This window comes from Pongo abelii, chromosome 1 (assembly GCF_028885655.2).
Source record: "Pongo abelii isolate AG06213 chromosome 1, NHGRI_mPonAbe1-v2.0_pri, whole genome shotgun sequence".
Taxonomy (NCBI): domain Eukaryota; kingdom Metazoa; phylum Chordata; class Mammalia; order Primates; family Hominidae; genus Pongo; species Pongo abelii.
In genome coordinates this window covers 224,472,707-224,495,966 of record NC_071985.2, presented here as the reverse complement: position 1 = coordinate 224,495,966, position 23,260 = coordinate 224,472,707, and the positions used below count along the sequence as shown (strand labels likewise).

The following is a 23,260-nucleotide window of genomic DNA, read 5'->3' as shown; positions in this document are numbered from 1 at the left end:
AGAATGAGGCGGCAGGGCGTGAGTGAGGTCACTCAACCCAGAGGGCCACTGGGCCCTTGACCTCCTCGGCTGTGCCCGGTCAAAACGGGCTGGACAGCATGCTTCGTCTGAACCCACATGCCAGGAGGAAATACCAGGAAAAGCTCGGCATGGGCCTCCAATCTGGCTCGGCCACATCCTGCTCTACGGCTGCGGGTGACATCATCTGCCCTCTTGGAGGGCTTTAGTTTCCTTGTGTGACAGGGAATAATTGGGACAGGGAATGACCGGCAGTCATGCTGAGCAGGAGGCTGTGCCCACGGTGGGGTGGGGCCAGGGCGGACGGCATGGAGCATCTCCGCTCGGTCTCCCTCCCCTTGTCCTACCTGCAAACGGGTGGGGGTTGGCCAGGTTGTGGCCTGACAGGTCGACGAAGGAGCGGTGTTCTGGGTGCACGAACTGCGGCTGGGCAGCCATGTGGTTGGCGTGTTCCATGGGGTTGGCCGTGTGGATTACGTTCACCTACAGCAGAGAAAGAGAGGATCGCTGGAGACAGGCATCCTGAGCCTGCCCAAGAGGTGACAGTGGAGTCCCGCAGCTGGCATGACCAGTGCCACTCAGAGTGGTTCCTGGACCACAGCTGGGGGCAAACGGAGCTACGGGAAAAGGACAGAAAAAAAAAAAATCAAGAGTAAGCACTTAAAAAACAAAAAAAAAAGAAACAAAAACCAACCAAACAAAAAAGAGTAGTAAGCACTTAGAAATTGCTGTAACAATCTAATATTCTCACACATTCCAGAAATGTATCACTTTTCTACTTATTAGTATTTGTTGAGACTGGGTCTTGCTGTGTTGCCCGGGCTGGAGCGCAGTAGCTATTCACAGGCATGATCACAACAGCTCACTGCAGCCTGGAACTTCCCTGCTCAAGTAATCCTCCCACCTCAGCCTCTCAAGTAGCTGGGACTACAGGCAAGCACCATGCACCTGGCTGCAATCCATTTTTATTGCATTTTATAAAAGATTATGCCCAAAACAAGAGCAGAAAAAGAAGCCGATGGTCCTTCCCCATGGGTTGTTGGGGGAAGCACTGGCGTAGACCATAGCCGTGTGAAAGACAGCACCAATCACTGCCATGGATTTCCTTTCAAATCTGTTACCCTTTGACTCAAACAAAACAGGCACCGAATTTAGCATTCTGCTCTTGAGTTCACGGTGAGATATTCCATTGCTAAGAGGAACTTTGGGTCAATTTTCTCCAGGCCACAGAGGGCCTGAGCGATGAAGCAGCTGCTGGATAGGTCTGTAGACGACCTCAGAGCAGGACGAGCTACCCTCCAGCCAGTGTGGCCTGTGAGTCACCATTGCCGGCCTTGGCAGCACTGGTCCTGCCCATGCGGGTCCCTGCATGAGCCCCTCTCAACCTGGGCCGAGGACTCGACTTCTTTCACAGGAGGGCCAGTGACCTGGCACAGATGCAGAGAACTTTTGGTTCCCTGGATGCTGCTCTTTCTAAAGCAGTGTCCTTGGCTGGGCACAGTGGTTCACGCCTATAATCCTAGCACTTTGGGAGGCCAAGGCAGGTGGACTGCTTGAATCCGGGGGAACAAGACCAGCCTGGGCAACACAGTGAGACCTCGTCTCCAAAAATAAATAAATAAATAAAACCGCATCCTCCTGTTTCTCTCATGGGAAATCTCAAGAAGCCCCAGAGGCATTAACTGCCACTTGCTCTGTGTCATCTCCCTCCAAAGTTCCTTAGGCTCCAACTTAGGCTGAGGCAGCCAGGGAAAGGGGGGCATCCCCCACCCCAGCCCACCCCAAACACAACTTGTCACTCCAACAAGCCCAAGTGTAACCTGCAGCAGGCCCCAGGCTGGAAAGGCGACCCCCTAGAATGAGCCTGTAGAGCGGCCACCGTGAATGCTCTGAGGGTTGGCGTTTGTGAACATTAGGGCTGCGAATCAGGGCACTCACTCACTGCTGCTATTGGCCCTGCTCTGCGGGAGCCCTGTACTCACCTCCACCTTAAATTCGTTGCTGATGTAGCGGCCATTCAGCTCTGAGCAGATGAGCTTAAACTTCCGGTCAAGCAAGGACCTGGCGTGCCAGTTCCGATAGCGCAGCAGGTGCAAAACCTCCTCGTAGCTGGCCATGGTGTCCACACCTGCAGGGGTTGAAAGGGGGAAGATTGCCGGGTGGCTTAGGGCAGGAGCATGGGCAGGGCTGCAGCCGTCAGCACAGGTAGGCTCAATTAGACACCCGGGTTAGCTAGGCCAAGGGGTCACACAAGTTGGCTTTCTAGCCATGGGAATAAATGCAATGTGCACAGGGGCTTTCTTCCCTCTGCGGGGGACGTGTCATCCTACACCTCAACCCTCCCCCTTTAGAGAGTAGTGGCTACACATCTGATTCCTGTCTAGGAGATAGGAGTATGCATGCAGCCAACAATGATCCCAGAGAACGTGCTCCTTCCCCATCTCCCTCTAAGATAACTCAACATTCTCAGATGGCAGGCAGCAGCCGGCCAAGAGCTCTCAAAGTCCCCTCTTGCAGCCTGGGCCACCTGCGTGGCTGCAGCGCTCCCCTTACCTGTGAAGGTCATGCCCAGCTCAGAGCTGCTCACTTTGATGCCCTTCTGCTGCAGGCGGGCCATGTCCACCTCTAGGCTCTCCTGCTCGTGGTTCAGCTCCTCTCCCTCCACCGTGACCTCACAGGTATCCAGGTCGTGCACGATCTCCTCGGACACCAGTGATTCTTGAACTGCAAAAGAGGCCCAACCAGAAATATTAAGTAGGGGCAGCGGGGCCCAGAGAGGCGGGGCACACGGGATGCCCTGCTGGCTCACCCCAAACCTACACGGCTCTTGTAAGGACCAACGACAGAAGCAAGCGAGAGCTGCTTGCAAGAAACGGCCAGGCACGGTGGCTCACGCTGTAATCCCAGCACTTTGGGAGACCAAGACGGGTGGATCACCTGAGGTCAGGAGTTTGAGATCAGCCTGGCCAACAGGGTGAAAGCCCGTCTCTACTAAAAATACAAAAATTAACCGGGCGTTGTGGCGGGTCCCTGTAATCCCAGCTACTCGGGAGGCTGAGGCAGGAGAATCGCTTGAACCCAGGAGGTGGAGGTTGCAGTGAGCCAAGATGGCACCATTGCACTCCAGCCTGGGCGACAGAGTGAGATTCCATCTCAAAAAAAAAAAAAAAAAGGGGGGGGAGTTTCATGTGTCCTGAGCAAGAACTGTGGGGACATTGTGCCCCCATGGGCTAGCCACACTGGCAGGCGCAAGCAGTGTCTCCCGCAAGTGCCCTCAACCCCTCAACCTCAAGCCACATCTCAAAGCCTGACAGCAACCAGCAAAAGATGCAAGACCCGTCCAGATGGGACTCCAGAGATCACCATGAGCTCCAGCTAACGGGTCAGATTGCAGAAGCCCACCCAAGAGAACACCAACAAAACGTTAAAACCTCCCCAAATCCCACAGAGACAAAGAGCCCCGCCAAGTACACGGGGACAACAGGGTTTCCGGCCGAGGCGAGGGAGCCCGTGCCCCACAGAGCACATTACCTGTGGGGTCCTCAGCCCCGTCCCCTTCAGGCTCCACTTCTCTCGTGATGGTGCTGATGATGCGAAGCTCAGGGAAAAGGAACACCCCTTCTGAGCTTTCAAATTCAGAAGCCGCTCGGGCAAAATGGTGGACGCCGCTCAGGCTGATCTTGGGCTCTTCGGGCTGTAAAACCATCACGGAGCCATCTACTGGGGGGACCGAAATGCAGGTGGCCTCGTTAAAACACCTGCCAGCAAGAAATGGGGAAGGTCAGGGCTTTGGGAGCCGATCTTGGAGCCCACCTGTGCAAAGGCACATGGAGGTGGGATACAGAGGCCCCCACTAACACCTGCCAGGGCCACTCCAGGAACACACTTGCAAACATGATGCATAAATATCACTCAGATCCCTCCCCCACACTTTCTGGTAACACACGATGGCTCACCTTTCCTTACAGAAGGGGTTAGGCTGTCTTAAAAACCTAAATATACAAGTGTCATTGGGCAAAACAGGCCTACTGTTAAAAATCAGGACGTACTTGATTGTGCTGGTGATTCTGAGCCTGCGAATTCCGGGCGTGGGGAACTGCCTGGAGTTCAGGTACGAGACGTGCTGCATGGCCTTATCCAATTCCCCGAGGTCTTCTCCCTCCAAGGTCAATACCAACTGGCTGGGGTGTGCTTGGATCTGAAATCACACCAGGCACAGAGAGGAGAGGAATAAGCCAGTAACTGCAGGAGCTGAAACCACAGATGCCTCCACAAAGGGGATTGGCCTGGGGTCGATTTGAATTGCTGACTTGAAAAAGAAAAGCTCGTTTAAGTCCAGCGAACACAACTCTTTTACCCAACAGTAAACATATCAATCACAGCTGACTCCCTCATCCCACCAGCCTCCGGGGCTGTAGTCTAAGGGGCCCATGAGTGCTGTGCAGTCCAGCGCTCGGTGTTACCTGCACGCCTCTGCCACTGTCTTCGGGGACCTGCAGGTCCAGCCCCTCCTTGCAGGTATACAGACAGTCGATCACCTTCTTATCCGCGAGTTTCCCAGAACGGAGAGTTAAGCCAGCCAGATTGCCTCGGAAAAACTGGGTCATGTGCAGGTCGCCACCTTTGGGTCAGGGGAGAAAAGGTGGAAGTCAGGTGTGCAGCCCAGCGTCGCCCAACTCACTTCTCACTCAACGCGGTGTTACCGGTGCTGGCAGCTCGGTGGATGGACATGCGGGTTAGTTCATACCAAGCCCTGTTAGCCTTGCAATCTACATGGAAGCGCAATGAAGAAATTAAACCGTTTATGATCATGCACATGGCCTGGAGAAAGGGAGAGTTGGGGGGTGTCTCACCTGAAGCCAAGAGGTCCCCTGAGGGTCCCCACACCTCTGGCCACTCCCTGGTAAGGTGGCCTACCCTGTTCTCATCACCAGGGTGCATGGTGACACTTCCTACGCCACCAGCCTCTCCAGCCACTGCCTTCTCAGCTGGCTGCGTTCCACATGGCTGTTTTCTCTATCTGGCACGCCCTGGGGAATGAACCCACACAAGCGAGGCAGGGAGGATAAAAGGGAGGCTTAAAATACTCCCTGCATGGAACGGCCTATTTCGAGGATGCTATGGTGTTGAGTCCCATCCTTCCTGCCTCCTCCTGAGGATTGCTGACAAGTGCAGATGTTACAACGAAAACTAAAACCCAGAAAATGGCCCTTGACAGATGACAACAAAGAGCCAGAAACAGGTTACACTAAACCTTGTTCTTAAACTGAAGAGGAAAAGGGACAAATTTTCAGCAGTGTGTCTCATTCTGGTACGGAAATCAGGCACTGTAAATCATCACTAGGAATTGAGGTTTCTAAGAAACGGCTATTTGCCGGGCATGGTGGCTCATGCCTGTAATCCCAGCACTTCGGGAGGCCGAGGCAGGTGGATCACCTGAGGTCAGAGTTTGAGACCAGCCTGGCGAACATGGCAAAACCCCATCTCTACTAAAAATACAAATACTAGCTGGGCATGGTGGTGTATGCCTGTAGTCCCAGCTACTCGGGAGGCTGAGGCAGGAGAATTGCTTGCACCCAGGAGGCGGAGGTTGCAGTGAGCCAAGATCGCGCCACCGCACTCCAGCCCAGACAACAGAGCGAGACTCCGTCTCAAAACAAAAAAAAAGAAACGTCTATTTAAAATTTACTGTCAATCAGGACAGAATATCTAGAAACAAGGCTTTTCCTGTCTCGTGGTTGATCCACATGACAGTCATGAGGTGGCCTCCCAAACCCTGCCTGTAAGACTGAAAAAGCAGGGAGCCTCCTGCAGTGGGGTCAGGGTCAAACTGGATGGGGGGATGTCCCATGCGTGCACTGCCTGAGATGTCATTTGTCCTCATGCCAGCTGGGGTCAGAATGGGCAGAGTAAGGGAACTCCATGAAGCAATGGGGAAGCGCAATGCAGGGAAGCGGCTCAGATGGTGTCCGGGACCAAAATGCAACTGGGGCGTTTCATGCGACACGTGGAATGAATCAGTCTCGTCTTTAAATGAAACACAATAGTGAATGTAGGGAAAAAATCCAGCAACCTGCAGAGGCCACAGTCACAGGCTCAGTTTCATTGTCATTTTCAACTCCTGAAAACTCTGTGGAAAAGCAAGACAAAGACAATAGAGAAGGACTGAGAGGTTAGGGTCTTCAACCGGACCTTGAAAACCAGGCTTGAAGCAACCAAGTATAAAACACGAAGAGAAAATTCCCTTGTGATCCCGCTCTGGCATGTACCCATCTGGATGTAAGCTTGTACTTAATTACTTTTTCCCAGAAGTGACATTTACCACCCCCAACCCCAGGCTTCTTTTGTTTTCTTCTTTTATTCCACCTTCCCACATCCTCCTTGCCAAAACATACGTTAGATTCAAAATAAGATGAATGAAAGCACACACATGGAATTTGTTCCCCTCCCCAATCCGTGCTATGAAGTAGGACACGCCACAGAGGCTGAGCCTGGGCTGCAACGCTGCACCTGATATAAATAACACCAAGTTCCGGACCTCCTCACACCAAGTTAGGACCTCTTCTCCTAATAGGGAAGACACTGTGCAGACAAAACGGCATAGCACACACATGTCCAAAGCCTGGTACACAGTAAACATGTGGAAGTCTGTATATTTTGGAAGCTCCAAACAAGCTTACATCTGTCTAGCCGTTAACCTTTGGGCAACAGAGGAAAGAAGACATTTTCAATCACTTTTTCTGAATGAGAGGGAGATGCAGAGGCTAAGGAACCCACCTAGGGAAGCATAGCCTATGGTGGACCTGGGGACCCTAACCACTTTCAGCTCCTCTAGCTCCTGGATCCAGTGTCCTGAGTAATATGACCTACCGGAAAGGCGCACACACAGCGGCTAAGCACAGAACCAACACTCTCCAGGTCATGTTGAGGGAAAGGCTGCTCCTCAAGCCCTGCAGCTGTGCAGGGCCGCATCAAGGGGCAAGGCTAGAGGTGTATCCAGGTGAAGCCCACGTGAGCTACGGGCCTGTGCTACCTCCACACACACCAAGACTCCCCCACAACACGCTGGTAGAAGGGAATGAAGCTGCTGCCCACAGCCAAGCTCTCCACTGCCAATGTGTAGCAAAAGTGGCAGAATCAACCACAAAAAAGAAAAGGAGATCCTCTCTCCTGTTAACTGTGGGGTTTTTTTGTTTGTCTGTTTTGAGATGGAGTCTCACTCTGTTGCCCAGGCTGGAGGGCAGTGGTGTGATCTTGGCTCACTGCAACCTCAGCCTCCTGGGTTCAAGTGATTCTCCTGCCTCCCAAGTAACCAGGATTACAGGCGCACACCACCACACCTGGCTAACTTTTGTATTTTTAGTAGAGACAGGGTTTCACCATGTTGGCCAGGCTGGTCTCGAACTCCTCCTGACCTTGAGTGATCTGCCTGTCACTGCCTCCCAGAGCGCTGGGATTACAGGCGTGAGCCACTGCGCCCGGTCATCTTTCATAAATTTCTAACTTTAGGGAGAAAAAACTAACAAAAAGTAATTAATGATGATGACACCTTGAAATGACACAGCAGAGTCCAGTGCAGGGGTCAAAGTGGGAATCATGAACCTCTGGGGTAACCTGAGGGTTCCATGAACTTGGATGGGAAAAATTACACGCTTATTTCCACTAACTTCTGAAATTCAGCATTTCCTTTGGCTATAAATGTAGGCTACACACCACAGCAGTGTTAGCAATGACTGCAATTTTGTCACCAATAGAACGCACTGATATTTGCACACCAGGCCACAGCTGTTGCAGATGCCACAGGGATCCTCACACAGCCCTCACGACTTGGAACTTACACCACTGTTGGACCTGCTGCTAATGCTGGTTCTTCATTTGTTAACATAAAGTACCACTGGTGTTACTGTTTCACAAATGTAGTATTTCAGGATGTTAATAACTGTATTTCAGTTTAACTGATTACCCTTGAAATCCTATGCATTTATTTTGTAGATTAATAAGAAGGGATCCATCGGCCTTGCCAGACCACCCAAGGGCTCCATGGCACAAAAAAGGGCTTAAAACCCCAGGTCTGAGCCAGGCGCAGTGGCTCATGCCTGTAATCCCAGTACTTTAGGAGGCTGAGGTGGGAGGATCTCTTGAGCTCAGGAGTTTGAGATCAGCCTGGGCAACACAGTGAGACCCCATTTTTATAAAAAATTAAAATAGTAATAATAATAAAAACTTTGATCTGGTGGGTCTGAGTGTGGGCCCAGAATACACAGGTTTTTTTCTTTTGAGATAGGGTCTCACTCTGTTGCTCAGGCTGGAGTGCAATAGGGCATTCTTGGCTCATGCAGCCTCTGCCTCCTGGGTTCAACCGATTCTCCTGCCTGAGCCTCTCAAGTAGCTGGGATCACAGGCACCTGCCAACATGCCTGGCTAATTTTTGTATATTTAGTAGAGATGGGGTTTCACCATGTTGGCCAGGCTGGTCTCGAACTCCTGACCTCAAGTGATCTGCCCGCCTCAGCCTCCCAAAGTGCTGGGATTATAGGCGTGAGACACCGCGCCTGGCCCACAGGCTTTTCAAAGTAAAAAAATTCAAAACCCTGGCTCCTGATTAATCAGCTGGGTGACACCTGGCTTGCTGCTTCTCTGGGCCTGAGTTTCTTCAGCTATAAAAAAGGGATTTTAAGGTTTAGGTGAGACGATGTGTATAAAGGAGTTGGCACACAGCATGCCACTTGGTAAGTACAGGTAAGAAGCACTGGTGCTCTGGTGGTTATCGTATCCCCTCTCAGCAGAGATGTCCATGGAATCCTCCCCACACGTGGCCCTTGCTGAGGGTGAACAGAGCCCTCGCAGCCCTCCTACCAGGTCACCAAGTGATAAACACTCTGGAAGAGTTCTCCAGGTCCAAGGCACACTTCTACTCTTGTGTCCTTTATTTCTGTGCCTGACTCTTGCTGTTGCCTCTTTGTCCTTGTGAACCTTTCAATAAACGGATTAATTTATAAAACAGATCCCCCCCACTACACGCTCCCTCTGTGGAACGCTCCCTCTTGGGTTTCCGGGAAAGGTGACGGTGTGGTCAGTCCTATCACCTTTATGGAGCACCCACAGAGCTACGCTAGCTAGAGTGGGGTAACAGCAGTGTCCCCAAAAAGGCTGTACACGGGAAATGGAAGGAAAAGATGATCCAGGACACGAGGGTAAGGCTGTAGGACACTGATCACAGCCTGCTGCCACCAACCTAGTAAAGAGGTACAACTTAATTCTCGAGTCGAGGGCGGGGGTAATGACAGGTACCTTGCCAGCAAGCCCCCACCACAAGCTGAGTTTCTATCTTGGATGGATGGAGCGGGAAATCCTCAGTCACAGAGAAGGGCTCGTGGGACGTGCCATCCACATAGAGAGTCACACTTGGGAATTCCACATTGAGGACGTAGTGGTGCCATTCCTCATCACAGACCTACAGAGGCAAAAGGAAGTGGGGAGGTGTGAGATGTCCACTTTCCTTCTCATCAATGCCCATGGAAACCAAGTCACCCAACACAAGGGTCTTCCTAGAAGGAAAAGGATGAAAAAAATCTAACCACAAAATATCTGCAAATACATCTCACCAAAAGAAGCCAAGCATCCCTAGGGCATTTCTAAACTACGTGGCCTGCATTGCTCACTAACCAGAGGACACAGCCCAAGTAGGGAGCTGCCCAGTTCTGCTCTGCCAACAGTGTGGCACCAGGAAGTTCCTGTAAGGGCAAGCTGGATACCCACCCTCGAAAGGGTTGAGTTAGTTTACCACTGGCCATTCCTTTTCTGAATAAAAATAAAAAGTGCCTTTAGGCTGGGCGCAGTGGTTCACACTTGTAATCCCAGCACTTTGGGAGGCCAAGGCGAGGAGATCACTTGAGGTTAGGAGTTTGAGACCAGCCTGGCCAACATATCGAAACCCCGTCTCTACTGAAAATACAAAAATTAGCCGGGTGTGGTGGTGCACGCCTGTAGTCCCAGCTACTCGGGAGGCTGAGGCACAAGAATTGCTTGAACCCGGGAGGCGAAGGTTGCAGTGAGCCGAGATTGTGCCACTGCACTCCAGCCTGGGTGACAGAGCAAGATTCTATCTCCTCCCCACTGCCCCCAAAAAAGTGCCTTTAATCTCAGAATAAGGCACGCCACAGTACATGTATTTTCTTTTCCAACTCAAAGTTGATGATCTCAATAAGTACGAACATCAGCTCCAAGGGCACCCCATATCAAACTGTGTTCCCATCCCATGATGAATGAGCATGTGAACACACATCAGCCAGCTGCAAAGAGGGGAGCCCTTATCTGGGTCGTAACTCAAACAAATTATAAAAACAAAAACATTTACGAGGCTACTTGAAATCTGAACATTGACTGGCTATTTGATCTTATTAGAAATTTTACTGTTAGTTTTTTTTTAACGTGAAAGAGTGCTGTGATTACGCTTGTCTATGAGATACGTCATGACATACAGGTGGGCATCTACAAGAATGAAACGCTCTATTGGGGATTTCTTGAAAATTATTAAGTAACGTTTGAGGGGGTAATAAAAGTTATCAGCAGTGAATAGGGGTAACAATGAAACAAGACTGACCAAGAGTTGGCAATTGTTGAAGGCATAAGGGCACACAGGGCTATTCTTTAATCTGTCTGCTTTTATATAAATCTGATATTTTCCATAATACAGTTTTTGAACAGTATATACTTAGAAGAAACTAAATATATAAATGCAGACTATGGCTACTATAACAGAACTGTAGCTAAAATGTCTACCTATGTTGCAAAATATTTTTCCAGGACTAAGCCTTTCTTTAGTTTTTTGAAAATAATTAATGGTAAGTTTCTGAGAAATACTCACGTAAATAAAAAAACACACCAATAAGAGATGAATGCTACCCAGCCTGACCAAAATGGTGAAACCCCATCTCTACTAAAAATACAAAAATTAGCCAGGCGTGGTGGCGAGCGCCTGTAATCCCAGCTACTCAGGAGGCTGAGGCAGAAGGATCGCTTGAACCCGGGAGGTGGAGGTTGCAGTGAGCTGAGATCTCCACTGCACTCCAGCCTGGGCAACAAAGCGAGACTTGGTCTCGGAAAACAAAAAAAGATGAATGCTACCAACTGGACACCCACTTCATCTTTCCACTATCATATACTTTTTCCTTTCTCATTTATTCTCTTTTATCTATCCTATGATTATTTTTAGACAATATTATATTTTAGCAACTGCAGGCACATATAATGTTATGTCAGCTTTTGCCCACTAACTCCATGAGACAAATAAAATAATGACATGGCCAAAGGTTTCCTTCTCATCCCAACTCTACATCAAAAGAAAAAATGATCTATTCTGATTTTAATGAGGTTTCTCATTTTACAGTGCTTTCTCGTTTCCTGTAACACATAGGGTTTTTCACAGGATATTTGCTTTTTGTCACAGCAACTGCTAGAAAATTAGCTTTGCGGCCGGGCACAGTGGTTCAGGCCTGTAATCCCAGCACTTTGGGAGGCTGAGGTGGGCGCATCAGTTGAGGTCAGGAGTTCAAGACTAGCCTGGCTAATATGGTGAAACCTCATCTCTACTAAAAATACAAAAATTAGCTGGGTGTGGTGGCATGTGTCTATAGTCCCAGCTACTCATAAAATTATAAATATACACTGACTATACGCAGCCAGTCATGTGCAAGGTTGCAGTACCTGCTTACTCTCTCTTAGAAGATCATAGTGTTTTTCTTTTTCTTTTGAGACGGGTTCTCACTCTGTCATCCAAGCTGGAGTGAAGTGGCACAATCGCAGCTCATCACAGCCTTGACCTCCTGGGCTCCATCAATCCTCCCACCTCAGCTGCCCAAGTAGCCGGGACTACAGGCGTGTGCCACCATGCCCAGCTAATTTTCGTGGGTTTTTTTTTTTTTTTTTTTTGTAGAGACAGGATCTTAGTAATGTTGCCCAGGCTGGTCTCGAACCCCTGGGCTCAAGCAATCCTCGTGCCCCAGCTTCCCAAAGTGCTGGGATTATAGGTGTGAGCACCTTGCCCGGCCCTATTAGTGCGTTTTCAATTCACTCACCTGATTCAACTTCCAGTGGAACTCTGCAGGTCTGTATTTCTTCTCCTCAGAAGGATCCTGACGGAGGAGGAAGATCAGCCGGCACCCGTGGACGTAGAGGGAGTAGTGGTGCCGATTCATATCTGCAAAGGCAGTTTCTATGGGTAAACTGCCAACTAAAGACCCAAAGGAGAAATAAAAGCTGCTTCTTGAATGGATTTTGAAGACACAGTTTCATCTGCATAAATGACCTCTTCAGCTGAGCCAAGGCAGGGCTTAGAAATAAATACACTTGGGCTTTCCTGAGAGGCGGAGCCTGTGATCACCGTGGACCCCACTGAGTAACAACAGCAAATATCCAAATGCCCAGGCCGTGGCTCTTGAGGACCAAGTGCCCCAGGCACACAGCACGGCACATGGCCTACGAGCACCAGGCTGGCAGGCGGCCCTGGGAAAGGAGAGGGAGCCTGCCGCTGGCACCAACCCCACTGGACACTGGGGCCTGGCATTGCTTGCAGAGCTATTACCCTACCTGTTTTATCAGAACTGCAAAGAATTGTCTCCTTCTTCCTGCCGAATGGCCCATGTCTCATCCACACCGAGATGGTGAACGGCTCTTTGGGGCTGACCGACACAACGCCATCCGGGATCCTCACTGCCTGGGTGCCGTTGAACTCAAACACCTGGTCGCTGTCGTGGCCATTGTCGGTGGGGAGGCCCACGGTCCAGTTGAGGGAGCCACTCGGGGATGGCAGCAGCTCGGCAGTGCCCGCGGCCGCACCTGAAGCCACAGTGCTTGGTGAAACTCACGTGAGGAGCCAGAGGTCCCGCGCACCTCAAGCCCCCAGGCACGTGCTTGTCTTACACTTAGGCAATCTGCTGGCTCCAGTTTACTTTTTTTTTTTTTCTTTCCAGACAGAGTCTTGCTTTGTCCCCAGGCTGGAGTACAGTGGCACGATCTCGGTTCATTGCAACCTCCACCTCCCAGGTTCAAGCTGTTCTCCTGCCTCAGCCTCCCGAGTAGCTGGGATTACAGGTGCGCCCCACTAAAACTGGCTGATTTTTGCATTTTCAGTAGAGCTGGAGTTTCACCATGTTAGCCAGGCTGGTCTCGAACTCCTGACCTCGTGATCCGCCTGCCTCGTCCTCCGAAAGTGCTGGGATTACAGGCGTGAGCCACCATGCTTGGCCCTTTCAGTTTACTTCTCTTCAAAAATCAGGGTTTTCAATTACAAAAATAAAAATAACAATCATGGATTTGTTTAAGGAAGGGAAAGGGCCAGGCATGAACCCGGGAGGCGGAGCTTGCAGTGAGCCGAGATCGCGCCCCTGCACTCCAGCCTGGGCAACAGAGTGAGACTCCATCTCAAAAAAAAAAAAAAAAAAAAAAAAGGAAGGGAAAGGAAGCATTTCTTGTAATCTGATTCAAATTATACCATTTTAGTATAAACACCCAGTCCTCCTTTGGTAAATATACACAAAAATGACGTGTTTTCTTAGATAAATGGAGTCCTGGCCAGGCGTGGTGGCTCACACCTGTAATCCCAGCACTTTGGGAGGCCAAGGCACACAGATTGCTTGAGCCCAGGAGTTGGAGACCAGCCTGGACAACATGGCGAAACCCCATCAATACAAAACACACAAAACTTAGCCAGGTATGGTGGTGCATCCCTGTAGTCCCAGCTACTTGGGAGGCTGAAGTGGGAGGATCACTTGAGCCCAGGAGGTTGAGGCTGCAGTGAGCTGTGATTGTGCCACTATACTCCAGCCTGGGTGAGTGCGACCCTGTCTCAAAAATACATAAACAAATAAAATAAAAGTGGAGTCCTGCTATGTATGTGCATGATACATGTATATTCCTAGTAATCTATCATGTAGTTTAAACTATCTGAATAGCATTTCTTTCTCTTTTCTTTTTTTTTTTTGAGACAGGGTCTCCTCTGTTGCCCAGGCTGCAGTGCAGTGGTGCAGTGTTGGTTTACCACAGCCTCAACCTCCCGAGCTCAAGCAATCCTCCCACCTCAGTCTCCCAAGTAGCTGGGACCACAGGTGTGTGCCACCATGCCCGGCTAATTTTTGTGTTTTTGTAGAGACGGGGTTTTGCCATGTTGTCCAGGCTGGTCTCCAAATACTGGGCTCAAGTGATCCACCCGCCTCAGACTCCCAAAGTGCTGGGATTATAGGTGTGAGCCACTGCGCCCGGCCTGAATAGCATTTCATTGTACAGATACAGCATCACCCACTGACCAGCCTCCCAGGTGGGCACAGAGGCTGTCCCTAACCTTTTCCTATTATAAACCTCGCCTGCATGCACAGCTTTGTGTGTCTCCATGATTATTCCCTTAAAATAAATTCCTAGAAATGAAATTACTAAGTCAAAAAACACACAAATTGTTTTCCAACCATTCTTATGTACTGCCACGTTCAAATTAAAAAAAAATTTTTTTTTTGTCCACAGGAAAAGATTTTGCAAGCTCCTTCTTGACTAAGCTATTACTCGGAGCAGCAGGCCTTGGCTGGACCAGCCTGGCCTTTTGAGTAACAGAAGACCTTGGTCCAAATCTTGGCTCCTGAGGCTAGGTGTGGTGGCTTGTGCCTGTAATCCCAGAACTTTGAGAGGCTGAGGCGGGCAGATCAACTGAGGTCAAGAGTTCCAACCAGCCTGGCCAATATGGTGAAACTCTGTCTCTACAAAAATACAAAAATTAGCCAGGCATGATGGCAGATGCCTGTAATCTCAGCTACTTGGGAGGCTGAAGTGGGAGAATCACTTGAATACAGGAAGTGGAGGCCGCAGTGAGCCAAGATAGCACCATTGCATTCCAGCCTGGGCGACAGCGAGACTCTGTCTCAAAAAAAAAAAAAAAAAAAAAAAAAAAAAAACCACATACACACACTAGAACCTCAGCTCCTGAATATGTGGGCTTGGGCAAGCTACTTAACCTGCTTTAGTCTCAATTGTTTAATTCCTCTGTAACAAGGTCAATACCCACCTACTTCGTAGACTTGTTGGGAACATTAAGCTAAAACACACATAGAAGTACCTGGAGTAAGGCCAGGTGTAGTGGCTCATGCATATAATCCCAGCACTTTGGGAGGCCGAGGTGGATGGATCACTTGAGGTCAGGAGTTGGAGACCAGCCTGGCCAACATGGTGAAATCCCATCTCTACTAAACATACAAAAAGTAGCCAGGCATCATAGCACATGCCTGTAATCCCAGCTACTTGGGAGGCCGAGGCAGGAGAATCGCTTGAACCCAGGAGGCAGACATTGCAGTGAGTGAGATTGCGCCACTGCACTCAAGCCTGGGCGACAGAGGGAGACTGTCTCAAAAAAAAGAAAAAAAAAAAGTACCTGGTGCATAGTAAGCATTCAAATTATTTCTATTCTTCCTAACTTTATTCTGCTGAAAAAAAAAATTCACTTATACCATGAAATGAAAGACAGAATAAATTTTATATATTATACTTACATGCATGGTTTAAAACAGAAAAGGTGCCAGACCTCCTGACTTAAATATATTTAAGTGACAATTATGAATATTTGGATCCAGAGTTGCCAAACACCCCTGTATGCTCATCATCGGGCTATGGTAGCGTAATGTCTAGTTTTCTCCTTTGGTTTATTTACCACATGATAATTTTCTTCTTATTTATTATTTTTTTTTCTAAGACGAAGTCTAGCTTTGTCACCTAGGCTGGAGAGTAGTGGCACACTCTTGGCTCACTGCAACCTCCTGGGTTCAAGCGATTCTCCTGCCTCAGCCTCGCAAGTAGCTGGGATTTTAGGCACCTCGCACCACGCATGGCTAATTTTTGTATTTTTGGTAGAGCGGGGGTTTCATCATGTTGATCAGGCTGGTCTTAGACCCCTGACCTCAAGTGATCTGGATAATTTTCGATTATAAACCAGTGGCCGGGCACGGTGGCTCACACCTGTAATCAGCACTTTGGGAGGCCGAGGTGGGCGGATCACGAGGTCAGGAGATCGAGACCATCCTGGCTAACACAGTGAAACCCCATTTCTACTAAAAATACAAAAAATTAGCCGGGCATGGTGGCAGGTGCCTGTAGTCCCAGCTACTCGGGAGGCTGAGGCAGGAGAATGGCGTGAACCCAGGAGGCAGAGTTTGCAGTGAGCTGAGATGGCGCCACTGCACTCCAGCCTGGGTGACAGAGCGAGACTCTGTCTAAAAAAAACCAGTAACCTAAATCTCATGGTTGTTATCAGGCTAGTGAAAAAGACTAATCAGTTTAAGAAAATGCTCCCTGAAAAGCTGTTTCACAAAAGCTTTTTGAAACAAGACCCTTCCAATTTATGAAGACGCTGCTTCATTTAGTGGGATTTTATCACCAGCCAACTAAATGTTCTTCCCTCAGCATCTTCATGAGAGCCATCCATACCTCACCTCTTCTTCATTTAGATAAACCAGAAAAATATCCGCAGCTGACAGTAAAGAAAGACCTAGCCTTCTGGTGGGTTTCCCAGTAATCCTGTCTCTCAATTTCTCCACACAACATTGTGATATAGAAAGTCTATTGAGATTCTAAGTTAGATGTGGCTATCTTTAGTTCTGATTTTCTACTTCATGTTTGTCAAAAGCTATTGTATTACCTATATTTTTCCTTCAGTTCTTTTTGAGACAGGTTCTCACTCTGTCATCTAGGCTGGAATGCAGAGGCGTGATCTTGGCTCACTGCAACGTCCACCTCCTGGGCTCAAGCGATCCTCCTCCCTCAGCCCCCCAAGTAGTTGGGACTACAGGCGTGCACCGCCATGCCCGGCTAGTTTTTGTATTTTTTGTAGAGACAGGGTTTCGCCATATTGCCCAGGCTGGTCTCGAACTCCTGAGCTCAAGCAATCTATCCACCTCAGCCTCCCAAAGTGCCAAGATTACAGGCATGAGCCCCCATGCCCTGGCCTTTTTCTTCAATTCGTAAGTAAACACCTCATTTCATATAAAACTCACTCCATGTACTCCTATAGAAGCCCTTTTTGGATGATTCTCAGTGTATGTTGGAGAAATACTTCCTTCAAATCAGTGGTTCTTTTTTTAAAACAGGGTCTCATTCTATTGCCCCGGGTGGAGTGCAATGGTGCCATCACGGCTCACTGCAGCCTCAACCTCCCGGGCTCAGGTGATCCTCCCGCCTCAGCCTCCCAAGTAACTGGAACTGCAGCTCCATGCCACCATCCCCAGTTAATTTTTCAATTTTTTGTAGAGATGGAGTATCGCTGTGTTGCCCAGGCTGGTCTCAAACTCCTGGGCTCAAGTGATCTTCCCACCTCGGCCTCCTAAAGTGCTGAATTACAGGTATAAGCCACCACATCTGGCCACCAGTGGTTCTTAAAACGCACATATACACAGTATGTTGAATAGACGTTTAGGAGTTGATGTCCACCTCCTGCCCCACCCCCGAAGCCCATCCAGTATGAAAACTAGCCAGCAAGGCAGCAAAGTTCACTTCAGAAATGCAGATTCTCTATCACAGTTTATAATTATGAACACAACACACACACAAGTATTTCCAGTTGTAAAGGTCCCTCCCACCTTCACCAAAGCCAGCCGGATGCAGGAACGCCTGATCTCCTTACCACAGAGCCGGTGGAGGGACGTCTCCGAGTAGGTGTCTCGGTCGCAGCCTTTCCCTATGTGGCTGGTTTCTAGCTCCACTGTGGCCTGTACTGAGGCGACTGGCTCGTCACATGTCTCCAAGTGGATATTTGGAAAGACGGCCAACGCTCCTGTGCCCGGCTCATACTCAATCCTGTTGTTCCATCCTGTGTTGGTCCACAAGTCAGCAGGGGAGGAGAGAAGGAAAACACACACTTTAGGTTGCTGCCACATATATCAGTTTTAAGAGCAGATGTGAGCGCAGGGGAGAGAATGAGGCTCACCTTGCCACCCGGGGGTGCAGGTGGGCTTAATGCTGATCTTCACCAAAACATCTTCTGCGGCTCTCTTCTTCCCACAGTCATAGGCGGTGACGGTCAGCTTATACTGATGTTCTTTCCCATAGTTTAATTTCTCTGTGTTTTTTATATAACCTTACAGAGAGCAAAAACAACAGTGAGAGCCAAAACCCACGCTGGTTTTACTTTTGTTGTCCTAGGCGGAAAGACAAAATGCATAGGCTTTAAGCCCTGTAAATACTCAGCCAGAAATAAACATATGCTTGGGATGCTTAACCCTCAACCTGTCCTCCCTGAGCCCTAACACACACTAAATCCACCCTGAAGAGTTTCAACAGAAGAGACGGAGCTACACAGCTCAGTCTCCACTTACTCTCACAGTGTTACATTGGGCTTTACATTAAGATTTAACTGTTTACACACATTCAGAGAATTAAAAAGTAATAATTCAAGTACCTCAAATTAATATTAAATACAATTAATACAATTTGTATTAATTGTATTTAATATTTTAATTTAAATTTAATATTACAATTTAATAATTGTAATACAAATATTAAATACAAATTAATATTAAATACAAGATCGCTGATCAAACATTTACTATATTAAAAGAAAGAGAGATTTCCTACCCCCACCTGCTTAGAACAGAAGCCTGCTTTTTGAACGTGAGTACACATCTCTGGAAAGTGTTTGCAATGTCCACAATTCCATCAAAGATTCTAGACTGTGCATTAATTAACAATGGAAACACTGTATTATCTTTTTTTTCTTTTTGGAACAGGGTCTCGTTCTCTTGCCCAGGCTGGAGTGCAGTGGCCTAATCTCGGCTCACTGCAACCTCTGCCTCCTGGGTTCAAGCGATTCTCCCACCTCAGCCTCCCAAGTAGCTGGGACTGCAGTCCCAGCTACTAGCAAGGCTGTGGCGGGAGGATCCCTTGAGCCCAGGAGTTCGAGGTTACAGTGAGCAGTGACTGCACCACTACATTCCAGCCTGGGCGACAGAGCAAGACCTTCTCTCGAGAAAAAAAAAAAAAAGATGTCACAGGAGATTCTAACTTAATGGAGAACATGGCCGGGCGCGGCGGCTCACGCATGTCACGCATGTCACGCATGTCACACCTGTCACACCTGTCACACATGTCACACCTGTCACACCTGTCACACATGTCACACCTGTCACACATGTCACACCTGTCACGCCTGTCACACCTGTCACGCCTGTCACACCTGTCACACATGTCACACCTGTCACACATGTAATCCCAGCACTTTGGGAGGCCAAGGTGGGCGGATCACCTGAGGTCAGGAGTTCAAGACCAGTCTGGCCAACATGGTGAAACCCCGTCTCTACTAAAAATACAAAAAAAAAAAAAAAAAAAAAAAAAAAAAAAAAAATAGCTGGACGTGGTGGTGGGCACCTGTAATCCCAGCTACTCGAGAGGCTGAGGTAGGAGAATCGCTTGAACCCGGGAGGCAGATGTTGCAGTGAGCTGAGATTGCACCACTGTAGTCCAGCCTGGGGAACAGAGTGAGAAACTGTCTCAAAAAAAACCACAAAAACAAAAACAAAAAACTTAATGAACAGAAAATAAGACAAACTAAACGTAAAGGTCAGTCTCCTTCAGATGCATGTGGACTGAAAGTCAAGAAGATTAAAAAAATACAGCCACGTCAGGTGGGAGGATTTTTATTTGATTTTGGTGGGAAAGCAAAAAAGAGGTGAGCCCCACAAGAGAACACAGGACTTACAGGTTCCAGAGAAGAAGCTGTTAGGGGACAAAGTAGAAACTTAAATGTTTTTACAATTAAAAGCAAACACACACCAGGTTAGGGCTCCCAACTTGTGAGTTCCGTGAAGTTCTGACAAAGCACAGAAGCTGGAGTGTAAAGTCAGTGGGGTTAGCAGGGACTGTCTGCCTAGCTGAAAAGCCGGCTCCTCTATTCTTACCATCTTTGTCGACCGTAAAGGGCACGTCTGGAGTGATGATTTCGTAGCTGCAAATCTGGCTGAACTGAGGGGAGCAGTCGGCATCCACGGCCTCCACCCTCAAAATGCTGTCGTACTGCTTCCCCTCGATGGCCGTGGCTTTGTAGGACTTCTCCTTGAACACGGGCGCGTACTCGTTCACGTCGTTCACCTGAATATGGACAGTTGCTCTGGACGAAGGGAGGGAGAAAAATATTTTTCTGCTTGTTTTCGGTGTGAGAGAGAGAGACAGACAGAGAGTGTGTATGTGTGTTTACCCAATTCTGCCCTACTTTAAAATTTCCTGTTTCTGATACCTTGTTTCATGAAATTCATATGATGAAGTCAAAAATTAAACCAAGCTATTCACTGCTTTTCATTCAGTGTGCAGATAACAGAAAGTTAAAAGAGGGATTTGGGTCGATTCTTCCACATCCTAAGAATAAAGCAAAAAAGCAATCATCTAAAATAAAAGACTTGGGTTTTTTTTTTTTTTTTGACAATATGGGACAAGACAGGCAGAAGGGAGATAAACAATACCAGACGTCTGTTTGCTCTCCAATTATAAAGTTGAAACATATTTTGTCACAAAATCCAGAAAAAAAATAGAGCCAAGGGAAGAAGGGGTATGAAACAGAGAAAGCATGAAATGGTTTGATTCTGAGAGTCAAACGAATTCTGTCCTACTTCTAGGGAATAGGCTAGAGACCACGGCATCACCTGGTCCTGATTCAACAAATGGAACAGCTCAGGAGAGGCAGGCCGTTGCCACCTGCCAATAACCCAACTCAGTTACCAAGAAAATTAGGGTGTCATCAGACCTGGCTACAAATAAAGAAAACTGTAGGTTTCAAGGGCTAATGGTCAGGGCATGCTTCTGAATCAGACAAGGACTTTGGTCAAAATCTGACCTTTTCAAGGGAAACAATAACATTACACTGTGGAAAAAGAGAAGTGACTCACTGGGGCACTGCACCCTCTGCTCACCATGAGCCTCCTCATCCCAGTGCCATCGGTCTGACCCTCACAATGGGTTATGAGACACCATCTCACCCACATACCCTTCTTTAGTAGATGTGCTAAGTAGAAACTGAGACTCAAGGCCGGGTGTGGTGGCTCACACCTATCCCAGCACTTTGGGAGGCTGAGGCGGGAGGGTCACCAGAGGTCTGAGTTCAAGACCATCCTGGCCAACATGGTGAAACCCCGTCTCTACCAAAAATACAAAAATTAGCCAGGTGTGGTGGCGCGTGCCTGTAATCCCAGCTGCTTGGGAGGCTGAGGCACAAGAATTGCTTGAACCCTGGAGGTGGAGGTTGCAGTGAGCCGAGATTGTGCCACTGCACTCCAGCCTGGGTGATGGAGTGAGACTCTGCCTCAAAAAATAAATAAATAAATAAAACAAAAGAAAAAGAAACAGACTCAACAAAATTAAATTTGCACAATGCCAAAGGGCTAGCAAGTGGTGGAGAAAAGACTAGACCTCTAGAAAAGACTAGAGCTTACAATCTAATTGTAGAAGACACTGGACTTGAGAACACCAGCAGTCCCCAAACTTTTTGGCACCAAGGACTGATTTCATGGAAGGCAATTTCTCTACAGATGGGGGTGGGAGGATGGTTTTGGGATGAAAATGCCCCACCTCAGATCATCAGGCAGTCGATTCTCATAAGGAGCGCACAACCTAGATCCCTGGCAGGCACAGTTCACAACAGGGTTCGTGCTGATCTGACAGGAGGTGGAGCTCAGGCAGTAATGCTCACTCGCTCACATGCTATTGACCTCCTGCTGTGTGGCCAGGTTCCTAAGAGTCCACGGACCAGTACTGGCCCACGTCCTGAGGTATGACGACCCCTGTTCTATGTTGTCTTGTCCAAAGCCCTCTCTGTTACACCTGCAGTTCCTAACTGGCAGGAGGTGCAGCAACACACTAAGGATTGTGGCAGCGAGTCAGCCTACTTCCACCAGCAGTGACTAATTTTTTTTATTTTTTTTTTTTGAGACAGAGTTTCATTCTTTTTGCCCAGGCTGGAGTGCAATGGTGTGGTCCTGGCTCACTGCAACCTCCACCTCCCAGGTTCCAGTGATTCTCCTGCCTCAGCCTCCCGAGAAGCAGGGACTACAGGCACGCGCCACCACGCCTGGTTAATTTTGTATTTTTAGTAGAGACAGGGTTTCTCCATGTTGGCAGGCTGGTCATGAACTCCTGACCTCAGGTGAAAATCACCTCAGGTGATCTGCCTGCCTCGGCCTCCCAAAGTGCTGGGATTACAGGCGTGAGCCACCGTGCCTGGCCAATTTTTGTTGTTGTTTTTTAGGGACAGGGTCTCACTCTGACACTCAGGCTGGAGTACAGTGGCACAACCATGGCTCACTGCAGCCTCAACCTCTTGGGCTCAAGCAATCCTCCCACCTTAGCCTCCCAAGTAGCTGAGACCACAGGCATGCGCCACCATACCTGGCTAACTGTTTATGTTTTGTAGAGATGGCATCTCCTACATTGTCTAGGCTGCTCTCAAACTCCTAGGCTCAAGCAATCTTCCCACCTCAGCCTCCCAAAGTGCTGGGATTATAGGTGTGAGCCACTGTGCCTGGCCAATAATGATTAAGTTTATGCCCTTAGGAATTACAGCAAACGATAAACATGACAACAAAATAACCTTCCTAAGGGAGAAGCAGACTTTTTCAATTTTTAATGTAGGGCCTTTATTTCTTTAATAGAGTATCTGGTGTGATAAAATTATTCACTCATTCATTTATTAAAAACCCAGGCCACGTACAGTGGCTCATGCCTGTAATCCCAGCACTTTGAGAGGCCGAGGCAGGTGAATGATGAGGTCAGGAGTTTGAGACCAGCCTGGCCAACGTGGTGAAACCTGTCTCTACTAAAAACACAAAAATTAGCCAGGCGTGGTGGCAGGCACCTGTAATCCCAGCTACTTGGGAGGCTGAGGCAGGAAAATCGCTTGAAACCGGAAGGCGGAGGTTGCAATGAGCCGAGATCATGCCACTACACTCCAGCCTGGGTGAAACAGTGAAACTCCATCTCAAAAACAAAACACAAAAAGGCCAGGCACAGCTCACGCCTATAATCCCAGCACTTTAGGAGGCCCAGGCAGGCGGATCACCTGAGGTCGGGAGTTTGAGACCAGCCTGACCAACATGGAGAAACCCCATCTCTACTAAAAATACAAAATTAGCTGAGCGTGGTGGCGCATGCCTGTAATCCCAGCTATGAGGGAGGTTGAGGCAGGAGAATCGCTTGAACCCAGGAGGCGGAGGTTGTGGCGAGCCAAGATCAT

At 48.6% G+C, this 23,260-nt stretch overlaps 1 protein-coding gene across 4 annotated transcripts in view; it reads right to left on the bottom strand.

Moving 5' to 3' along the window:
- CLSTN1 (calsyntenin 1) overlaps positions 1-23,260 on the bottom strand; it is a 97,225-nt gene that overhangs the window by 2,400 nt on the left and 71,565 nt on the right. For 2 of the 4 annotated variants that reach the window (XM_024253332.3, XM_002811527.6), the window contains 13 exons: positions 19,941-20,149; positions 17,975-18,124; positions 17,672-17,857; positions 12,607-12,855; positions 12,096-12,217; positions 9,310-9,472; positions 6,092-6,148; positions 4,482-4,639; positions 4,068-4,216; positions 3,550-3,776; positions 2,572-2,742; positions 2,001-2,146; positions 366-501 (listed from right to left, as the gene is read on the bottom strand). In XM_024253332.3, the coding sequence (XP_024109100.2) occupies positions 366-501; positions 2,001-2,146; positions 2,572-2,742; positions 3,550-3,776; positions 4,068-4,216; positions 4,482-4,639; positions 6,092-6,148; positions 9,310-9,472; positions 12,096-12,217; positions 12,607-12,855; positions 17,672-17,857; positions 17,975-18,124; positions 19,941-20,149 (2,123 nt within the window). The remainder of the gene's footprint in view (positions 1-365; positions 502-2,000; positions 2,147-2,571; positions 2,743-3,549; positions 3,777-4,067; positions 4,217-4,481; positions 4,640-6,091; positions 6,149-9,309; positions 9,473-12,095; positions 12,218-12,606; positions 12,856-17,671; positions 17,858-17,974; positions 18,125-19,940; positions 20,150-23,260) is intronic. The other 2 variants (XM_054556702.2, XM_063715221.1) reach the window with 1 other exon arrangement.